Source organism: Thunnus thynnus, chromosome 24, assembly GCF_963924715.1.
Source record: "Thunnus thynnus chromosome 24, fThuThy2.1, whole genome shotgun sequence".
Taxonomy (NCBI): domain Eukaryota; kingdom Metazoa; phylum Chordata; class Actinopteri; order Scombriformes; family Scombridae; genus Thunnus; species Thunnus thynnus.
Window position 1 is genome coordinate 20,648,702 of NC_089540.1, and position 19,789 is coordinate 20,668,490.

Below are 19,789 nucleotides of genomic sequence, written 5' to 3' on the forward strand. Positions count from 1 at the left end.
TGTCAGCGTTTTCCTCAGTTTTCTATCAGTCACGGTGGTCAGGTACTCTGCCACCATGGACTCTCTGTTTAGGCTCAAATACTATTCTAATTTACTTTGTGAGTTGATATCATTTTCTTTTAGTTTTGAGATGATTTGGTTGGTCAGATTGTTTTTGGTGTGTGTGGGCAGAGCTTCAGCAGCAGCTGGCAGAGGGGACTCTGATCTTTGTTCAACTGGTGCCACTGAAGGGCTTTGTACTGGGAGGACTGGGAGTCACTAGATTGGAGGTGTTTGTGGATTTTAAGCATCAATTTTTAGCATCAGTGGGTTAACATCAGCATGTTAGCATTAGTGTGTTAGCATTAATGGGTCAGCATCAGTGGGTTAGCATCAATTTTTAGTATCAGTGGGTTAACATCAGTATGTTAGCATTAGTGTGTTAGCATTAATGGGTCAGCATCAGTGGGTTAGCATCAGTTGTTTGCATCAATTTTTAGCATGAGTGGGTTGACATCAGTGTGTTAGCATCAGTTGTTTGCATCAATTTTTAGCATCAGTGGGTTAACATTATTATGTTAGCATAAGTGTGTTAGCATTAATGGGTCAGCATCAGTGGGTTAGCATCAGTTGTTTGCATCAATTTTAGCATCAGTGGGTTTACATCAGTATGTTAGCATTAGTGTGTTAGCATTAATGGGTCAGCATCAGTTGTTTGCATCAATTTTTAGCATCAGTGGGTTAACATCAGTATGTTAGCATAAGTGTGTTAGCATTAATGGGTCAGCATCAGTGGGTTAGCATCAATTTTTAGCATCACTGGGTTAACATCAGCATGTTAGCATAAGTGTGTTAGTATTAATGGGTCAGCATCAGTGGGTTAGCATCAGTTGTTTGTATCAATTTTAGCATCAGTGGGTTAACATCAGCATGTTAGCATAAGTGTGTTAGTATTAATGGGTCAGCATCAGTGGGTTAGCATCAGTTGTTTGTATCAATTTTAGCATCAGTGGGTTGACATCAGTATGTTAGCATCAGTGGGTTAGCATCAATTTTTAGCATCAGTGGGTTAACAACAGTATGTTAGCATTAGTATGTTAGCATTAATGGGTCAGCATCAGTGGGTTAGCATCAGTTGTTTGCATCAATTTTTAGCATGAGTGGGTTAACGTCAGTATGTTAGCATAAGTGTGTTAGCATTAATGGGTCAGCATCAGTGGGTTAGCATCAGTTTGCATCAATTTTTAGCATCAGTGGGTTAACATCAGTATGTTAGCATTAGTGTGTTAGCATTAATGGGTCAGCATCAGTGGGTTAGCATCAGTTGTTTGCATCAATTTTTAGCATCAGTGGGTTAACATCAGTATGTTAGCATTAGTGTGTTAGCATTAATGGGTCCGCATCAGTGGGTTAGCATCAATTTTTAGCATCAGTGGGTTAACATCAGTATGTTAGCATTAATGGGTCAGCATCAGTGGGTTAGCATCAGTGGGTTAACATCAGCATGTTAGCATTAGTGTGTTAGCATTAATGGGTCAGCATCAGTTGTTTGCATCAATTTTTAGCATCAGTGGGTTAACATCAGCATGTTAGCATAAGTGTGTTAGTATTAATGGGTCAGCATCAGTGGGTTAGCATCAGTTGTTTTCATCTATTTTTAGCATCAGTGGGTTAACATCAGTATGTTAGCATTAGTGTGTTAGCATTAATGGGTCAGCATCAGTGTGTTAGCATTAGTGTGTTAGCATTAATGGGTCAGCATCAGTGGGTTAGCATCAGTGGGTTAACATCAGTGTGTTAGCATTAGTGTGTTAGCATTAATGGGTCAGCATCAGTGGGTTAGCATCAATTTTTAGCATCAGTGGGTTAACATCAGTATGTTAGCATTACTATGTTAGCATTAATGGGTCAGCATCAGTGGGTTAACATCAGCATGTTAGCATAAGTGTGTTAGTATTAATGGGTCAGCATCAGTGGGTTAGCATCAGTTGTTTGTATCAATTTTAGCATCAGTGGGTTGACATCAGTATGTTCGCATCAGTGGGTTAGCATCAGTTGTTTTCATCTATTTTTAGCATCAGTGGGTTAACATCAGTATGTTAGCATTAGTGTGTTAGCATTAATGGGTCAGCATCAGTGTGTTAGCATTAGTGTGTTAGCATTAATGGGTCAGCATCAGTGGGTTAGCATCAATTTTTAGCATCAGTGTGTTAGCATCAGTGTGGTAGCATTAATGGGTCAGCATCAGTGGGTTAACATCAGTATGTTAGCATCAATTGTAAGCATTAGTATGTTAGCATCAGTGGGTTAGCATCAGTTGTTTGCATCAATTGTTAGCATCAGTGGGTTAACATAAGTATGTTAGCATCAATTGTTAGCATTAGTGTGTTCGCATCAGTTGTTAGCATCAATTGTTAGCATTAGTGTGTTCGCAGCAGTTGTTAGCATCAATAGTTAGCATCAATGTGTCAGCATTAATGGGTCAGCATCAGTTGTTTGCATCAATTTTTAGCATCAGTGGGTTGACATCAGTATGTTAGCATAAGTGTGTTAGCATTAATGGGTCAGCATCAGTGGGTTAGCATCAGTTGTTTGCATCAATTTTTAGCATCAGTGGGTTAACATCAGTATGTTAGCATTAGTGTGTTAGCATCAGTTGTTTGCATCAATTTTTAGCATCAGTGGGTTAACATCAGTATGTTAGCATTAGTGTGTTAGCATCAGTTGTTTGCATCAATTTTTAGCATCAGTGGGTTAACATCAGCATGTTAGCATTAGTGTGTTAGCATTAATGGGTCAGCATCAGTGGGTTAGCATCAATTTTTAGCATCAGTGGGTTAACATCAGTATGTTAGCATTAGTGTGTTAGCATTAATGGGTCAGCATCAGTGGGTTAGCATCAGTTGTTTGCATCAATTTTTAGCATGAGTGGGTTGACATCAGTATGTTAGCATCAGTTGTTTGCATCAATTTTTAGCATCAGTGGGTTAGCATCACTTGTTAGCATCAGTGTGTCAGCATTAATGGGTCAGCATCAGTGGGTTAACATCAGTATGTTAGCATCAATTGTAAGCATTAGTATGTTAGCATCAGTGGGTTAGCATCAGTTGTTTGCATCAATTGTTAGCATCAGTGGGTTAACATCAGTATGTTAGCATTAGTGTGTTAGCATTAGTGTGTTAGCATTAATGGGTCAGCATCAGTGGGTTAGCATCAGTTGTTTGCATCAATTTTTAGCATCAGTGGGTTAGCATCACTTGTTAGCATCAGTGTGTCAGCATTAATGGGTCAGCATCAGTGGGTTAACATCAGTATGTTAGCATCAATTGTAAGCATTAGTATGTTAGCATCAGTGGGTTAGCATCAGTTGTTTGCATCAATTGTTAGCATCAGTGGGTTAACATCAGTATGTTAGCATCAATTGTTAGCATCAGTGTGTTCGCAGCAGTTGTTAGCATCAATAGTTAGCATCAATGTGTCAGCATTAATGGGTCAGCATCAGTTGTTTGCATCAATTTTTAGCATCAGTGGGTTAACATCAGTATGTTAGCATTAGTGTGTTAGCATTAGTGTGTTAGCATTAATGGGTCAGCATCAGTGGGTTAGCATCAGTTGCTTGCATCAATTTTTAGCATCGGTGGGTTAGCATCACTTGTTAGCATCAGTGTGTCAGCATTAATGGGTCAGCATCAGTGGGTTAACATCAGTATGTTAGCATCAATTGTAAGCATTACTATGTTAGCATCAGTGGGTTAGCATCAGTTGTTTGCATCAATTGTTAGCATCAGTGGGTTAACATCAGTATGTTAGCATCAATTGTTAGCATCAGTGTGTTCGCATCAGTTGTTAGCATCAATTGGTAGCATTAATGGGTTAGCATCAGTGTGTTTACATTGATGGTTCAGCATCAGTGGGCTAGCTTCAGTGGGTTAATATCAGTATGTTAGCATCCGTGTGTTAGCATTAATGGGTCAGCATCAGTGGGTTAGCATCAATTTTTAGCATCAGTGGGTTGACATCAGTATGTTAGCATAAGTGTGTTAGCATTAATGGGTCAGCATCAGTGGGTTAGCATCAGTGGGTTAACATCAGTGTGTTAGCATTAGTGTGTTAGCATTAATGGGTCAGCATCAGTGGGTTAGCATCAGTGGGTTAACATCAGTGTGTTAGCATTAGTGTGTTAGCATTAATGGGTCAGCATCAGTAGGTTAGCATCAGTGGGTTAACATCAGTATGTTAGCATTAGTGTGTTAGCATTAATGGGTCAGCATCAGTGGGTTAGCATCAGTGGGTTAACATCAGTGTGTTAGCATTAGTGTGTTAGCATTAATGGGTCAGCATCAGTGGGTTAGCATCAGTGGGTTAACATCAGTATGTTAGCATTAGTGTGTTAGCATTAATGGGTCAGCATCAGTAGGTTAGCATCAGTTGTTTGCATCAATTTTTAGCATCAGTGGGTTAACATCAGCATGTTAGCATTAGTGTGTTAGCATTAATGGGTCAGCATCAGTGGGTTAGCATCAATTTTTAGCATCAGTGGGTTAACATCAGTATGTTAGCATTAGTGTGTTAGCATTAATGGGTCAGCATCAGTGGGTTAGCATCAGTTGCTTGCATCAATTTTTAGCATCGGTGGGTTAGCATCACTTGTTAGCATCAGTGTGTCAGCATTAATGGGTCAGCATCAGTGGGTTAGCATCAGTGGGTTAACATCAGTGTGTTAGCATTAGTGTGTTAGCATTAATGGGTCAGCATCAGTGGGTTAGCATCAGTTGCTTGCATCAATTTTTAGCATCGGTGGGTTAGCATCACTTGTTAGCATCAGTGTGTCAGCATTAATGGGTCAGCATCAGTGGGTTAGCATCAGTGGGTTAACATCAGTGTGTTAGCATTAGTGTGTTAGCATTAATGGGTCAGCATCAGTGGGTTAGCATCAGTGGGTTAACATCAGTGTGTTAGCATTAGTGTGTTAGCATTAATGGGTCAGCATCAGTGGGTTAGCATCAATTTTTAGCATCAGTGGGTCAGCATCAGTGGGTTAACATCAGTATGTTAGCATTAGTGTGTTAGCATTAATGGGTCAGCATCAGTAGGTTAGCATCAGTGGGTTAACATCAGTATGTTAGCATTAGTGTGTTAGCATTAATGGGTCAGCATCAGTGGGTTAGCATCAGTGGGTTAACATCAGTGTGTTAGCATTAGTGTGTTAGCATTAATGGGTCAGCATCAGTGGGTTAGCATCAGTGGGTTAACATCAGTGTGTTAGCATTAGTGTGTTAGCATTAATGGGTCAGCATCAGTGGGTTAGCATCAATTTTTAGCATCAGTGGGTCAGCATCAGTGGGTTAACATCAGTATGTTAGCATTAGTGTGTTAGCATTAATGGGTCAGCATCAGTAGGTTAGCATCAGTTGTTTGCATCAATTTTTAGCATCAGTGGGTTAACATCAGTATGTTAGCATTAGTGTGTTAGCATTAATGGGTCAGCATCAGTAGGTTAGCATCAGTTGTTTGCATCAATTTTTAGCATCAGTGGGTTACCATCACTTGTTAGCATCAGTGTGTTAGCATTAATGGGTCAGCATCAGTGGGTTAGCATCAATTTTTAGCATCAGTGGGTTAGCATCAATTGTTAGCATCAGTGTGTTAGCATTAATGGGTCAGCATCAGTTGTTTTCATCTATTTTTAGCATCAGTGGGTTAACATCAGCATGTTAGCATTAGTGTGTTAGCATTAATGGGTCAGCATCAGTGGGTTAGCATCAGTTGTTTGCATCAATTTTTAGCATCAGTATGTTAGCATTAGTGTGTTAGCATTAATGGGTCAGCATCAGTGGGTTAGCATCAGTTGTTTGCATCAATTTTTAGCATCAGTGGGTTAGCATCACTTGTTAGCATCAGTGTGTTAGCATTAATGGGTCAGCATCAGTAGGTTAGCATCAGTTGTTTGCATCAATTTTTAGCATCAGTGGGTTAACATCAGTATGTTAGCATTAGTGTGTTAGCATTAATGGGTCAGCATCAGTAGGTTAGCATCAGTTGTTTGCATCAATTTTTAGCATCAGTGGGTTAACATCAGTATGTTAGCATTAGTGTGTTAGCATTAATGGGTCAGCATCAGTGGGTTAGCATCAGTTGTTTGCATCAATTTTTAGCATCAGTGGGTTAACATCAGTATGTTAGCATTAGTGTGTTAGCATTAATGGGTCAGCATCAGTGGGTTAGCATCAGTTGTTAGCATCAATAGTTAGCATCAATGTGTCAGCATTAATGGGTCAGCATCAGTTGTTTGCATCAATTTTTAGCATCAGTGGGTTAACATCAGTATGTTAGCATTAGTGTGTTAGCATTAGTGTGTTAGCATTAATGGGTCAGCATCAGTGGGTTAGCATCAGTTGCTTGCATCAATTTTTAGCATCGGTGGGTTAGCATCACTTGTTAGCATCAGTGTGTCAGCATTAATGGGTCAGCATCAGTGGGTTAACATCAGTATGTTAGCATCAATTGTAAGCATTACTATGTTAGCATCAGTGGGTTAGCATCAGTTGTTTGCATCAATTGTTAGCATCAGTGGGTTAACATCAGTATGTTAGCATCAATTGTTAGCATCAGTGTGTTCGCATCAGTTGTTAGCATCAATTGGTAGCATTAATGGGTTAGCATCAGTGTGTTTACATTGATGGTTCAGCATCAGTGGGCTAGCTTCAGTGGGTTAATATCAGTATGTTAGCATCCGTGTGTTAGCATTAATGGGTCAGCATCAGTGGGTTAGCATCAATTTTTAGCATCAGTGGGTTGACATCAGTATGTTAGCATAAGTGTGTTAGCATTAATGGGTCAGCATCAGTGGGTTAGCATCAGTGGGTTAACATCAGTGTGTTAGCATTAGTGTGTTAGCATTAATGGGTCAGCATCAGTGGGTTAGCATCAGTGGGTTAACATCAGTGTGTTAGCATTAGTGTGTTAGCATTAATGGGTCAGCATCAGTGGGTTAGCATCAATTTTTAGCATCAGTGGGTCAGCATCAGTGGGTTAACATCAGTATGTTAGCATTAGTGTGTTAGCATTAATGGGTCAGCATCAGTAGGTTAGCATCAGTGGGTTAACATCAGTATGTTAGCATTAGTGTGTTAGCATTAATGGGTCAGCATCAGTGGGTTAGCATCAGTGGGTTAACATCAGTGTGTTAGCATTAGTGTGTTAGCATTAATGGGTCAGCATCAGTGGGTTAGCATCAGTGGGTTAACATCAGTGTGTTAGCATTAGTGTGTTAGCATTAATGGGTCAGCATCAGTGGGTTAGCATCAATTTTTAGCATCAGTGGGTCAGCATCAGTGGGTTAACATCAGTATGTTAGCATTAGTGTGTTAGCATTAATGGGTCAGCATCAGTAGGTTAGCATCAGTTGTTTGCATCAATTTTTAGCATCAGTGGGTTAACATCAGTATGTTAGCATTAGTGTGTTAGCATTAATGGGTCAGCATCAGTAGGTTAGCATCAGTTGTTTGCATCAATTTTTAGCATCAGTGGGTTAACATCAGCATGTTAGCATTAGTGTGTTAGCATTAATGGGTCAGCATCAGTGGGTTAGCATCAGTTGTTTGCATCAATTTTTAGCATGAGTGGGTTGACATCAGTATGTTAGCATCAGTTGTTTGCATCAATTTTTAGCATCAGTGGGTTAGCATCACTTGTTAGCATCAGTGTGTCAGCATTAATGGGTCAGCATCAGTGGGTTAACATCAGTATGTTAGCATCAATTGTAAGCATTAGTATGTTAGCATCAGTATGTTAGCATCAGTTGTTTGCATCAATTGTTAGCATCAGTGGGTTAACATCAGTATGTTAGCATTAGTGTGTTAGCATTAGTGTGTTAGCATTAATGGGTCAGCATCAGTGGGTTAGCATCAGTTGTTTGCATCAATTTTTAGCATCAGTGGGTTAGCATCACTTGTTAGCATCAGTGTGTCAGCATTAATGGGTCAGCATCAGTGGGTTAACATCAGTATGTTAGCATCAATTGTAAGCATTAGTATGTTAGCATCAGTGGGTTAGCATCAGTTGTTTGCATCAATTGTTAGCATGAGTGGGTTAACATCAGTATGTTAGCATCAATTGTTAGCATTAGTGTGTTCGCAGCAGTTGTTAGCATCAATAGTTAGCATCAATGTGTCAGCATTAATGGGTCAGCATCAGTTGTTTGCATCAATTTTTAGCATCAGTGGGTTAACATCAGTATGTTAACATTAGTGTGTTAGCATTAGTGTGTTAGCATTAATGGGTCAGCATCAGTGGGTTAGCATCAGTTGCTTGCATCAATTTTTAGCATCAGTGGGTTAGCATCACTTGTTAGCATCAGTGTGTCAGCATTAATGGGTCAGCATCAGTGGGTTAACATCAGTATGTTAGCATCAATTGTAAGCATTAGTATGTTAGCATCAGTGGGTTAGCATCAGTTGTTTGCATCAATTGTTAGCATCAGTGGGTTAACATCAGTATGTTAGCATTAGTGTGTTAGCATTAGTGTGTTAGCATTAATGGGTCAGCATCAGTGGGTTAACATCAGTATGTTAGCATCAATTGTAAGCATTAGTATGTTAGCATCAGTGGGTTAGCATCAGTTGTTAGCATCAGTGTGTTCGCATCAGTTGTTAGCATCAATTGGTAGCATTAATGGGTTAGCATCAGTGTGTTTACATTGATGGTTCAGCATCAGTGGGCTAGCTTCAGTGGGTTAATATCAGTATGTTAGCATCCGTGTGTTAGCATTAATGGGTCAGCATCAGTGGGTTAGCATCAATTTTTAGCATCAGTGGGTTAGCATCACTTGTTAGCATCAGTGTGTTAGCATTAATGGGTCAGCATCAGTGGGTTAACATCAGTATGTTAGCATCAATTGTAAGCATCAGTATGTTAGCATCAGTGGGTTAGCATCAGTTGTTTGCATCAATTGTTAGCATCAGTGGGTTAACATCAGTATGTTAGCATCAATTGTTAGCATCAGTGTGTTCGCATCAGTTGTTAGCATCAATTGGTAGCATTAATGGGTTAGCATCAGTGTGTTTACATTGATGGTTCAGCATCAGTGGGCTAGCTTCAGTGGGTTAATATCAGTATGTTAGCATCCGTGTGTTAGCATTAATGGGTCAGCATCAGTGGGTTAGCATCAGTGGGTTAACATCAGTGTGTTAGCATTAGTGTGTTAGCATTAATGGGTCAGCATCAGTGGGTTAGCATCAGTGGGTTAACATCAGTATGTTAGCATTAGTGTGTTAGCATTAATGGGTCAGCATCAGTGGGTTAGCATCAGTTGCTTGCATCAATTTTTAGCATCGGTGGGTTAGCATCACTTGTTAGCATCAGTGTGTCAGCATTAATGGGTCAGCATCAGTGGGTTAGCATCAGTGGGTTAACATCAGTGTGTTAGCATTAGTGTGTTAGCATTAATGGGTCAGCATCAGTGGGTTAGCATCAGTTGCTTGCATCAATTTTTAGCATCGGTGGGTTAGCATCACTTGTTAGCATCAGTGTGTCAGCATTAATGGGTCAGCATCAGTGGGTTAGCATCAGTGGGTTAACATCAGTGTGTTAGCATTAGTGTGTTAGCATTAATGGGTCAGCATCAGTGGGTTAGCATCAATTTTTAGCATCAGTGGGTCAGCATCAGTGGGTTAACATCAGTATGTTAGCATTAGTGTGTTAGCATTAATGGGTCAGCATCAGTAGGTTAGCATCAGTGGGTTAACATCAGTATGTTAGCATTAGTGTGTTAGCATTAATGGGTCAGCATCAGTGGGTTAGCATCAGTGGGTTAACATCAGTGTGTTAGCATTAGTGTGTTAGCATTAATGGGTCAGCATCAGTGGGTTAGCATCAGTGGGTTAACATCAGTGTGTTAGCATTAGTGTGTTAGCATTAATGGGTCAGCATCAGTGGGTTAGCATCAATTTTTAGCATCAGTGGGTCAGCATCAGTGGGTTAACATCAGTATGTTAGCATTAGTGTGTTAGCATTAATGGGTCAGCATCAGTAGGTTAGCATCAGTTGTTTGCATCAATTTTTAGCATCAGTGGGTTAACATCAGTATGTTAGCATTAGTGTGTTAGCATTAATGGGTCAGCATCAGTAGGTTAGCATCAGTTGTTTGCATCAATTTTTAGCATCAGTGGGTTACCATCACTTGTTAGCATCAGTGTGTTAGCATTAATGGGTCAGCATCAGTGGGTTAGCATCAATTTTTAGCATCAGTGGGTTAGCATCAATTGTTAGCATCAGTGTGTTAGCATTAATGGGTCAGCATCAGTTGTTTTCATCTATTTTTAGCATCAGTGGGTTAACATCAGCATGTTAGCATTAGTGTGTTAGCATTAATGGGTCAGCATCAGTGGGTTAGCATCAGTTGTTTGCATCAATTTTTAGCATCAGTATGTTAGCATTAGTGTGTTAGCATTAATGGGTCAGCATCAGTGGGTTAGCATCAGTTGTTTGCATCAATTTTTAGCATCAGTGGGTTAGCATCACTTGTTAGCATCAGTGTGTTAGCATTAATGGGTCAGCATCAGTAGGTTAGCATCAGTTGTTTGCATCAATTTTTAGCATCAGTGGGTTAACATCAGTATGTTAGCATTAGTGTGTTAGCATTAATGGGTCAGCATCAGTAGGTTAGCATCAGTTGTTTGCATCAATTTTTAGCATCAGTGGGTTAACATCAGTATGTTAGCATTAGTGTGTTAGCATTAATGGGTCAGCATCAGTGGGTTAGCATCAGTTGTTTGCATCAATTTTTAGCATCAGTGGGTTAACATCAGTATGTTAGCATTAGTGTGTTAGCATTAATGGGTCAGCATCAGTGGGTTAGCATCAGTTGTTAGCATCAATAGTTAGCATCAATGTGTCAGCATTAATGGGTCAGCATCAGTTGTTTGCATCAATTTTTAGCATCAGTGGGTTAACATCAGTATGTTAGCATTAGTGTGTTAGCATTAATGGGTCAGCATCAGTGGGTTAGCATCAGTTGTTTGCATCAATTTTTAGCATCAGTGGGTTAACATCAGTATGTTAGCATTAGTGTGTTAGCATTAATGGGTCAGCATCAGTGGGTTAGCATCAGTTGTTAGCATCAATAGTTAGCATCAATGTGTCAGCATTAATGGGTCAGCATCAGTTGTTTGCATCAATTTTTAGCATCAGTGGGTTAACATCAGTATGTTAGCATTAGTGTGTTAGCATTAGTGTGTTAGCATTAATGGGTCAGCATCAGTGGGTTAGCATCAGTTGCTTGCATCAATTTTTAGCATCGGTGGGTTAGCATCACTTGTTAGCATCAGTGTGTCAGCATTAATGGGTCAGCATCAGTGGGTTAACATCAGTATGTTAGCATCAATTGTAAGCATTACTATGTTAGCATCAGTGGGTTAGCATCAGTTGTTTGCATCAATTGTTAGCATCAGTGGGTTAACATCAGTATGTTAGCATCAATTGTTAGCATCAGTGTGTTCGCATCAGTTGTTAGCATCAATTGGTAGCATTAATGGGTTAGCATCAGTGTGTTTACATTGATGGTTCAGCATCAGTGGGCTAGCTTCAGTGGGTTAATATCAGTATGTTAGCATCCGTGTGTTAGCATTAATGGGTCAGCATCAGTGGGTTAGCATCAATTTTTAGCATCAGTGGGTTGACATCAGTATGTTAGCATAAGTGTGTTAGCATTAATGGGTCAGCATCAGTGGGTTAGCATCAGTGGGTTAACATCAGTGTGTTAGCATTAGTGTGTTAGCATTAATGGGTCAGCATCAGTGGGTTAGCATCAGTGGGTTAACATCAGTGTGTTAGCATTAGTGTGTTAGCATTAATGGGTCAGCATCAGTGGGTTAGCATCAATTTTTAGCATCAGTGGGTCAGCATCAGTGGGTTAACATCAGTATGTTAGCATTAGTGTGTTAGCATTAATGGGTCAGCATCAGTAGGTTAGCATCAGTGGGTTAACATCAGTATGTTAGCATTAGTGTGTTAGCATTAATGGGTCAGCATCAGTGGGTTAGCATCAGTGGGTTAACATCAGTGTGTTAGCATTAGTGTGTTAGCATTAATGGGTCAGCATCAGTGGGTTAGCATCAGTGGGTTAACATCAGTGTGTTAGCATTAGTGTGTTAGCATTAATGGGTCAGCATCAGTGGGTTAGCATCAATTTTTAGCATCAGTGGGTCAGCATCAGTGGGTTAACATCAGTATGTTAGCATTAGTGTGTTAGCATTAATGGGTCAGCATCAGTAGGTTAGCATCAGTTGTTTGCATCAATTTTTAGCATCAGTGGGTTAACATCAGTATGTTAGCATTAGTGTGTTAGCATTAATGGGTCAGCATCAGTAGGTTAGCATCAGTTGTTTGCATCAATTTTTAGCATCAGTGGGTTAACATCAGCATGTTAGCATTAGTGTGTTAGCATTAATGGGTCAGCATCAGTGGGTTAGCATCAGTTGTTTGCATCAATTTTTAGCATGAGTGGGTTGACATCAGTATGTTAGCATCAGTTGTTTGCATCAATTTTTAGCATCAGTGGGTTAGCATCACTTGTTAGCATCAGTGTGTCAGCATTAATGGGTCAGCATCAGTGGGTTAACATCAGTATGTTAGCATCAATTGTAAGCATTAGTATGTTAGCATCAGTATGTTAGCATCAGTTGTTTGCATCAATTGTTAGCATCAGTGGGTTAACATCAGTATGTTAGCATTAGTGTGTTAGCATTAGTGTGTTAGCATTAATGGGTCAGCATCAGTGGGTTAGCATCAGTTGTTTGCATCAATTTTTAGCATCAGTGGGTTAGCATCACTTGTTAGCATCAGTGTGTCAGCATTAATGGGTCAGCATCAGTGGGTTAACATCAGTATGTTAGCATCAATTGTAAGCATTAGTATGTTAGCATCAGTGGGTTAGCATCAGTTGTTTGCATCAATTGTTAGCATGAGTGGGTTAACATCAGTATGTTAGCATCAATTGTTAGCATTAGTGTGTTCGCAGCAGTTGTTAGCATCAATAGTTAGCATCAATGTGTCAGCATTAATGGGTCAGCATCAGTTGTTTGCATCAATTTTTAGCATCAGTGGGTTAACATCAGTATGTTAACATTAGTGTGTTAGCATTAGTGTGTTAGCATTAATGGGTCAGCATCAGTGGGTTAGCATCAGTTGCTTGCATCAATTTTTAGCATCAGTGGGTTAGCATCACTTGTTAGCATCAGTGTGTCAGCATTAATGGGTCAGCATCAGTGGGTTAACATCAGTATGTTAGCATCAATTGTAAGCATTAGTATGTTAGCATCAGTGGGTTAGCATCAGTTGTTTGCATCAATTGTTAGCATCAGTGGGTTAACATCAGTATGTTAGCATTAGTGTGTTAGCATTAGTGTGTTAGCATTAATGGGTCAGCATCAGTGGGTTAACATCAGTATGTTAGCATCAATTGTAAGCATTAGTATGTTAGCATCAGTGGGTTAGCATCAGTTGTTAGCATCAGTGTGTTCGCATCAGTTGTTAGCATCAATTGGTAGCATTAATGGGTTAGCATCAGTGTGTTTACATTGATGGTTCAGCATCAGTGGGCTAGCTTCAGTGGGTTAATATCAGTATGTTAGCATCCGTGTGTTAGCATTAATGGGTCAGCATCAGTGGGTTAGCATCAATTTTTAGCATCAGTGGGTTAGCATCACTTGTTAGCATCAGTGTGTTAGCATTAATGGGTCAGCATCAGTGGGTTAACATCAGTATGTTAGCATCAATTGTAAGCATCAGTATGTTAGCATCAGTGGGTTAGCATCAGTTGTTTGCATCAATTGTTAGCATCAGTGGGTTAACATCAGTATGTTAGCATCAATTGTTAGCATCAGTGTGTTCGCATCAGTTGTTAGCATCAATTGGTAGCATTAATGGGTTAGCATCAGTGTGTTTACATTGATGGTTCAGCATCAGTGGGCTAGCATCAGTGGGTTAACATCAGTATGTTAGCATTAGTGTGTTAGCATTAATGGGTCAGCATCAGTGGGTTAGCATCAGTGGGTTAACATCAGTGTGTTAGCATTAGTGTGTTAGCATTAATGGGTCAGCATCAGTGGGTTAGCATCAGTGTGTCAGCATGAGTGTGTTAGCATTAGTGTGTTAGCATTAATGGGTCAGCATCAGTGGGTTAGCATCAATTTTTAGCATCAGTGGGTCAGCATCAGTGGGTTAACATCAGTATGTTAGCATTAGTGTGTTAGCATTAATGGGTCAGCATCAGTAGGTTAGCATCAGTTGTTTGCATCAATTTTTAGCATCAGTGGGTTAACATCAGTATGTTAGCATTAGTGTGTTAGCATTAATGGGTCAGCATCAGTAGGTTAGCATCAGTTGTTTGCATCAATTTTTAGCATCAGTGGGTTAACATCAGCATGTTAGCATTAGTGTGTTAGCATTAATGGGTCAGCATCAGTGGGTTAGCATCAGTTGTTTGCATCAATTTTTAGCATGAGTGGGTTGACATCAGTATGTTAGCATCAGTTGTTTGCATCAATTTTTAGCATCAGTGGGTTAGCATCACTTGTTAGCATCAGTGTGTCAGCATTAATGGGTCAGCATCAGTGGGTTAACATCAGTATGTTAGCATCAATTGTAAGCATTAGTATGTTAGCATCAGTATGTTAGCATCAGTTGTTTGCATCAATTGTTAGCATCAGTGGGTTAACATCAGTATGTTAGCATTAGTGTGTTAGCATTAGTGTGTTAGCATTAATGGGTCAGCATCAGTGGGTTAGCATCAGTTGTTTGCATCAATTTTTAGCATCAGTGGGTTAGCATCACTTGTTAGCATCAGTGTGTCAGCATTAATGGGTCAGCATCAGTGGGTTAACATCAGTATGTTAGCATCAATTGTAAGCATTAGTATGTTAGCATCAGTGGGTTAGCATCAGTTGTTTGCATCAATTGTTAGCATGAGTGGGTTAACATCAGTATGTTAGCATCAATTGTTAGCATTAGTGTGTTCGCAGCAGTTGTTAGCATCAATAGTTAGCATCAATGTGTCAGCATTAATGGGTCAGCATCAGTTGTTTGCATCAATTTTTAGCATCAGTGGGTTAACATCAGTATGTTAACATTAGTGTGTTAGCATTAGTGTGTTAGCATTAATGGGTCAGCATCAGTGGGTTAGCATCAGTTGCTTGCATCAATTTTTAGCATCAGTGGGTTAGCATCACTTGTTAGCATCAGTGTGTCAGCATTAATGGGTCAGCATCAGTGGGTTAACATCAGTATGTTAGCATCAATTGTAAGCATTAGTATGTTAGCATCAGTGGGTTAGCATCAGTTGTTTGCATCAATTGTTAGCATCAGTGGGTTAACATCAGTATGTTAGCATTAGTGTGTTAGCATTAGTGTGTTAGCATTAATGGGTCAGCATCAGTGGGTTAACATCAGTATGTTAGCATCAATTGTAAGCATTAGTATGTTAGCATCAGTGGGTTAGCATCAGTTGTTAGCATCAGTGTGTTAGCATTAATGGGTCAGCATCAGTGGGTTAACATCAGTATGTTAGCATCAATTGTAAGCATCAGTATGTTAGCATCAGTGGGTTAGCATCAGTTGTTTGCATCAATTGTTAGCATCAGTGGGTTAACATCAGTATGTTAGCATCAATTGTTAGCATCAGTGTGTTCGCATCAGTTGTTAGCATCAATTGGTAGCATTAATGGGTTAGCATCAGTGTGTTTACATTGATGGTTCAGCATCAGTGGGCTAGCTTCAGTGGGTTAATATCAGTATGTTAGCATCCGTGTGTTAGCATTAATGGGTCAGCATCAGTGGGTTAGCATCAATTTTTAGCATCAGTGGGTTAGCATCACTTGTTAGCATCAGTGTGTTAGCATTAATGGGTCAGCATCAGTGGGTTAACATCAGTATGTTAGCATCAATTGTAAGCATCAGTATGTTAGCATCAGTGGGTTAGCATCAGTTGTTTGCATCAATTGTTAGCATCAGTGGGTTAACATCAGTATGTTAGCATCAATTGTTAGCATCAGTGTGTTCGCATCAGTTGTTAGCATCAATTGGTAGCATTAATGGGTTAGCATCAGTGTGTTTACATTGATGGTTCAGCATCAGTGGGCTAGCTTCAGTGGGTTAATATCAGTATGTTAGCATCCGTGTGTTAGCATTAATGGGTCAGCATCAGTGGGTCAGCATCAATTTTTAGCATCAGTGGGTTAACATCAGTATGTTAGCATCGATTGTTAGCATTAGTGTGTTAGCATCAGTGGATTAGCATCAATTTTTAGCATCAGTGGGTTAGCATCAATTGTTAGCATCAGTGTGTTAGCATTAATGGGTTAGCATCAGTTTTTAGCATCAGTGTGGTAGCATTAATGGGTCAGCATCAGAGGGTTAGCATCAATTGTTAGCATCAGTGGGTTAGCCTAACCTGAAGACTCTAAACAGAAATAGAGAACAGGAATATTTGTGCTGCTGAGTCTCCTGAGTTTTGTTCAGCACAACCTGAGAAACACTGAGTTTTGTGTGATGAACTTTATTGTTTAGTGGATTAATGCACTTTAATCCACTTTTGGACGCGGCTCTGCTCTCTTGGCTGTGTGCAGTGAACTGATGTCCCTCTTACATTACTTCTGTAGCAGTCAGATTACATTAATTCTAGGGTGAGTTTTTCTCTTTATCCTCCTGCTAACATCGACTGTAAATCCACATTTTAAAGCTGATATTTAAAACATTTTCTTCCTGGGGGGTCATGACCCCGGACCCCCCTAGGGGGTTCACATCTAAAAACATGCTGCTGAATCATCCCTCAGCTGCTGACTTTTCCCATCTGGCTGGATGCTCAACTTTCTGGAGCTCCCTGATTCAGTTCGTCTTTTAGTTAGTTAGTTAGTGTGGAGACAGTTTGTTGTTGTATCTGACTGCACACAGCAGGACTCTCAGACTGTCTGACATGTGTGTTGTTTTGTGTGTTTGCAGGCTGTCAGGATGTCTGATCACAGAGGAAGGCTGTGCTTCTCTGGCCTCAGCTCTGAGCTCCAACCCCTCCCATCTGAGAGAGCTGGATGTGAGCTACAATCATCCAGGAGCCTCAGGAGAGAAGCTGCTGTCTGCTGGACTGAAGGATCCACACTGGAGACTGGAGACTTTCAGGTACACTCAAAAAATATTTAGGCCTAATATGTAAGACTTATGTATTTCAATTGCATATAAAATTTCCATCCATTGGAATTGCATAGTTTTGACATATACAAACTAATAAACTTAACATGAAGCATTTTTATAATTCAAACATAAATTAAACAAGCAGGAATGAGAGGTTATGTATTCTTATTAATAAATCCAATGTGTTTAAAAGAAATAATAACCAGGTTTATGCAATATCCCCAATTAACTTAAAATGCATCAAATTAATGCACTTTAAATGAATAAACCCAATGTATTTTAAATGTATCATTTTGAAAACTATGAACAGTGTTTCTGCTATAACAGTAAATGCCAAAAATAACACCAAATATCCATTCATTCAGAAATCTGTGAAGTCTGTGTCGTTGCCATGGAAACTGCAGGTTGCGTAGCTCCTTTTAAAGAAAAGGGCAGTACGTGAGCGAGTGTTTAAGCGAGAGAGCGATTGTCAGAAAAGTGACGGTGAATGTGAGCAGAGCAGAGGAAAAGGTGAACAGTAAGGTCGTATTCAGACCCAATCAGGCGTTGCGGCGTTCAGCCGCAGGGTGGCGTGGAGGTGTGGGCGTGTCTATTTGTCCTCCGGAACATAACCGCTGTGAAACAATCAGAAAATAACGTTTTATTGATCTGATTCACCGGCACTTTCTCTACCAGCGCTCCCTCTCTGTCTTCATTCACTCTCTAGCTCGCTCGACCGCTGCTGCTGTCTCTCTCTCTTTCTCTCGTCTTTTTTACAGTACAGACTAAAGTGTGTCAGTCAGTTAATAAATGCTGCAGCATGGGGGTTAGCTCCAGAGTTAGCAACAATAGGTTAGCCTAACCTGACAACGCTAAACAGATGAATAGAAGCAATGGGGAACGGAGGAATGTGTGGCTGCTAATCTTTAAAAAACAAAACAAAACAGAAATGACAGAAATCCAAATGCTTAATAATAAATGATGGCATGAATGATGTTTTTGAGTGTATGGAGAGACAATGTCTGATAGAGGAAGAAGAGCTGGAAACATTTTCTCTGTCAGAGCTGATCACACATCTCAACTCAATCTTTGACTTTTTGTTATTTCTAACTGAAGTTTCCTGTAAATGTTGAAAGTTCAACCTGATTAGATTCAATCAGGGTTTCAGAAGGATTGGGATACTGGATTCAGAATGGATCAAAGTCTATCAAAGCCCAACCCCACATTTGAACAGAATAATGAAACAGTAGACTAGAGCGATGTAACGTCCATGTTTGCATGCTGAAAGAGAACGTGCTGCTCTGACCCCCCTCCTCCTTTCAGCCTGCAGCCTACTGGAGTCCGATGGTTGACACCAGGTCTGAGGAAGTGTAAGTGTGTTTTTCATTTCATTCATCAAAACAAAGCAAACTTCAAACTGTGACATCACTCATTCACATCCTACTGAGGATGAAGATGATGTCATCATCAATCAGGTGATCGATCAATAACTGCAGCTGTATTGTGTCTCGTTCTCTCCATCAGATTTCTGTCGACTCACACTGGATCCAAACACAGTAAACAGATTCCTCAAACTGTCTGACAACAACAGGAAGGTGACAAATGTGAAGGAGAAGCAGTCATATCCTGATCATCCAGACAGATTTGATGTCTGTCAGCTGCTGTGTAGAAATGATCTGACTGGTCGCTGTTACTGGGAGGTTGAGTGGAGAGGAGACGTTGATATATCAGTGAGTTACAGAGGAATCAGCAGGAAAGGAAACAGTGAAGACTGTGTGTTTGGAAGGAATGATCAGTCCTGGAGACTGACCTGCTCTGATGATGATGGTTACTCTGTCCGGCACAATAACATAGAAACATCCATCTCCTCCTCCTCCTCCTCCTCCTCCTCCTCCTCCTCCTCCTCCTCCTCCTCCTCTGTCTCTAACAGAGTAGCAGTGTATGTGGACTGTCCTGCTGGCACTCTGTCCTTCTACAGAGTCTCCTCTGACACACTGATCCACCTCCACACCTTCAACACCACATTCACTCAGCCTCTGTATGCTGGGTTTGGGTTTGGGTTTACAGTCTGTTCTGGTTCCTCAGTGTCTCTGTGTTCTGTGTAGGAGGAAGAGTCTCCTCCTGTTAGAGAAACTTTCTCATGTTATTTAGTACCAACCTGATCTCTCACTGCTTGTAAATGCAGTTTCTAAACCAACATGGTTTCCACATGACTGACAGTTTGTTTGACATTTAAAAAGCTGTAAAAAAGAAGCTGATGTTCTCAGAGCAGATAGCTCAGTCTGTTAGAGGACTGTTTGGAGGTTCGGAGGTCGTGGCTTTGATCCTTATGAGTCTCAGTGAAACTCAGAAGCTCTCAGAGAGAAAACCACCAGCGGCTGAAAGTTTACTGAAACGTCAAGTTGTGACCAAGGTTTTTAAAAATGTTGGAAGAGTTTTGCCGACTAACTATAACACACATAATGACAGTAAGTATCCGCTGGCCTATAGAGGCTCTTTGTTGTTTTTACTCTTATTTGTTGTTCAATTAGTTGTTTTTTTAATCATATAGTCAATTCAGAAAGCGACATGTTTTTATGTGTCTCTACTGGATGTGCATGTAGAGCTGTAAATAAACATTATGATTCATAGATTCATCAATTCATGGTTT

At 40.2% G+C, this 19,789-nt stretch overlaps 3 protein-coding genes across 9 annotated transcripts in view; 1 reads left to right on the forward strand and 2 right to left on the reverse strand.

The window, feature by feature from the left end:
- LOC137176844 (NACHT, LRR and PYD domains-containing protein 3-like) overlaps nucleotides 1-19,779 on the forward strand; it is a 277,333-nt gene extending 257,554 nt beyond the window's left edge. For 6 of the 7 annotated variants that reach the window (XM_067582816.1, XM_067582818.1, XM_067582817.1 and 3 more), the window contains 3 exons: nucleotides 16,975-17,148; nucleotides 18,463-18,509; nucleotides 18,664-19,779. In XM_067582816.1, the coding sequence (XP_067438917.1) occupies nucleotides 16,975-17,148; nucleotides 18,463-18,509; nucleotides 18,664-19,244 (802 nt within the window). In that variant the 3' untranslated portion in view covers nucleotides 19,245-19,779. The remainder of the gene's footprint in view (nucleotides 1-16,974; nucleotides 17,149-18,462; nucleotides 18,510-18,663) is intronic. The other variant, XM_067582823.1, reaches the window with a different exon arrangement.
- LOC137176846 (NLR family CARD domain-containing protein 3-like) overlaps nucleotides 1-19,789 on the reverse strand; it is a 376,610-nt gene that overhangs the window by 270,857 nt on the left and 85,964 nt on the right. The window lies entirely within an intron of this gene.
- LOC137176849 (NLR family CARD domain-containing protein 3-like) overlaps nucleotides 1-19,789 on the reverse strand; it is a 232,215-nt gene that overhangs the window by 187,780 nt on the left and 24,646 nt on the right. The gene's annotated exons all lie outside the window — the stretch shown is intronic.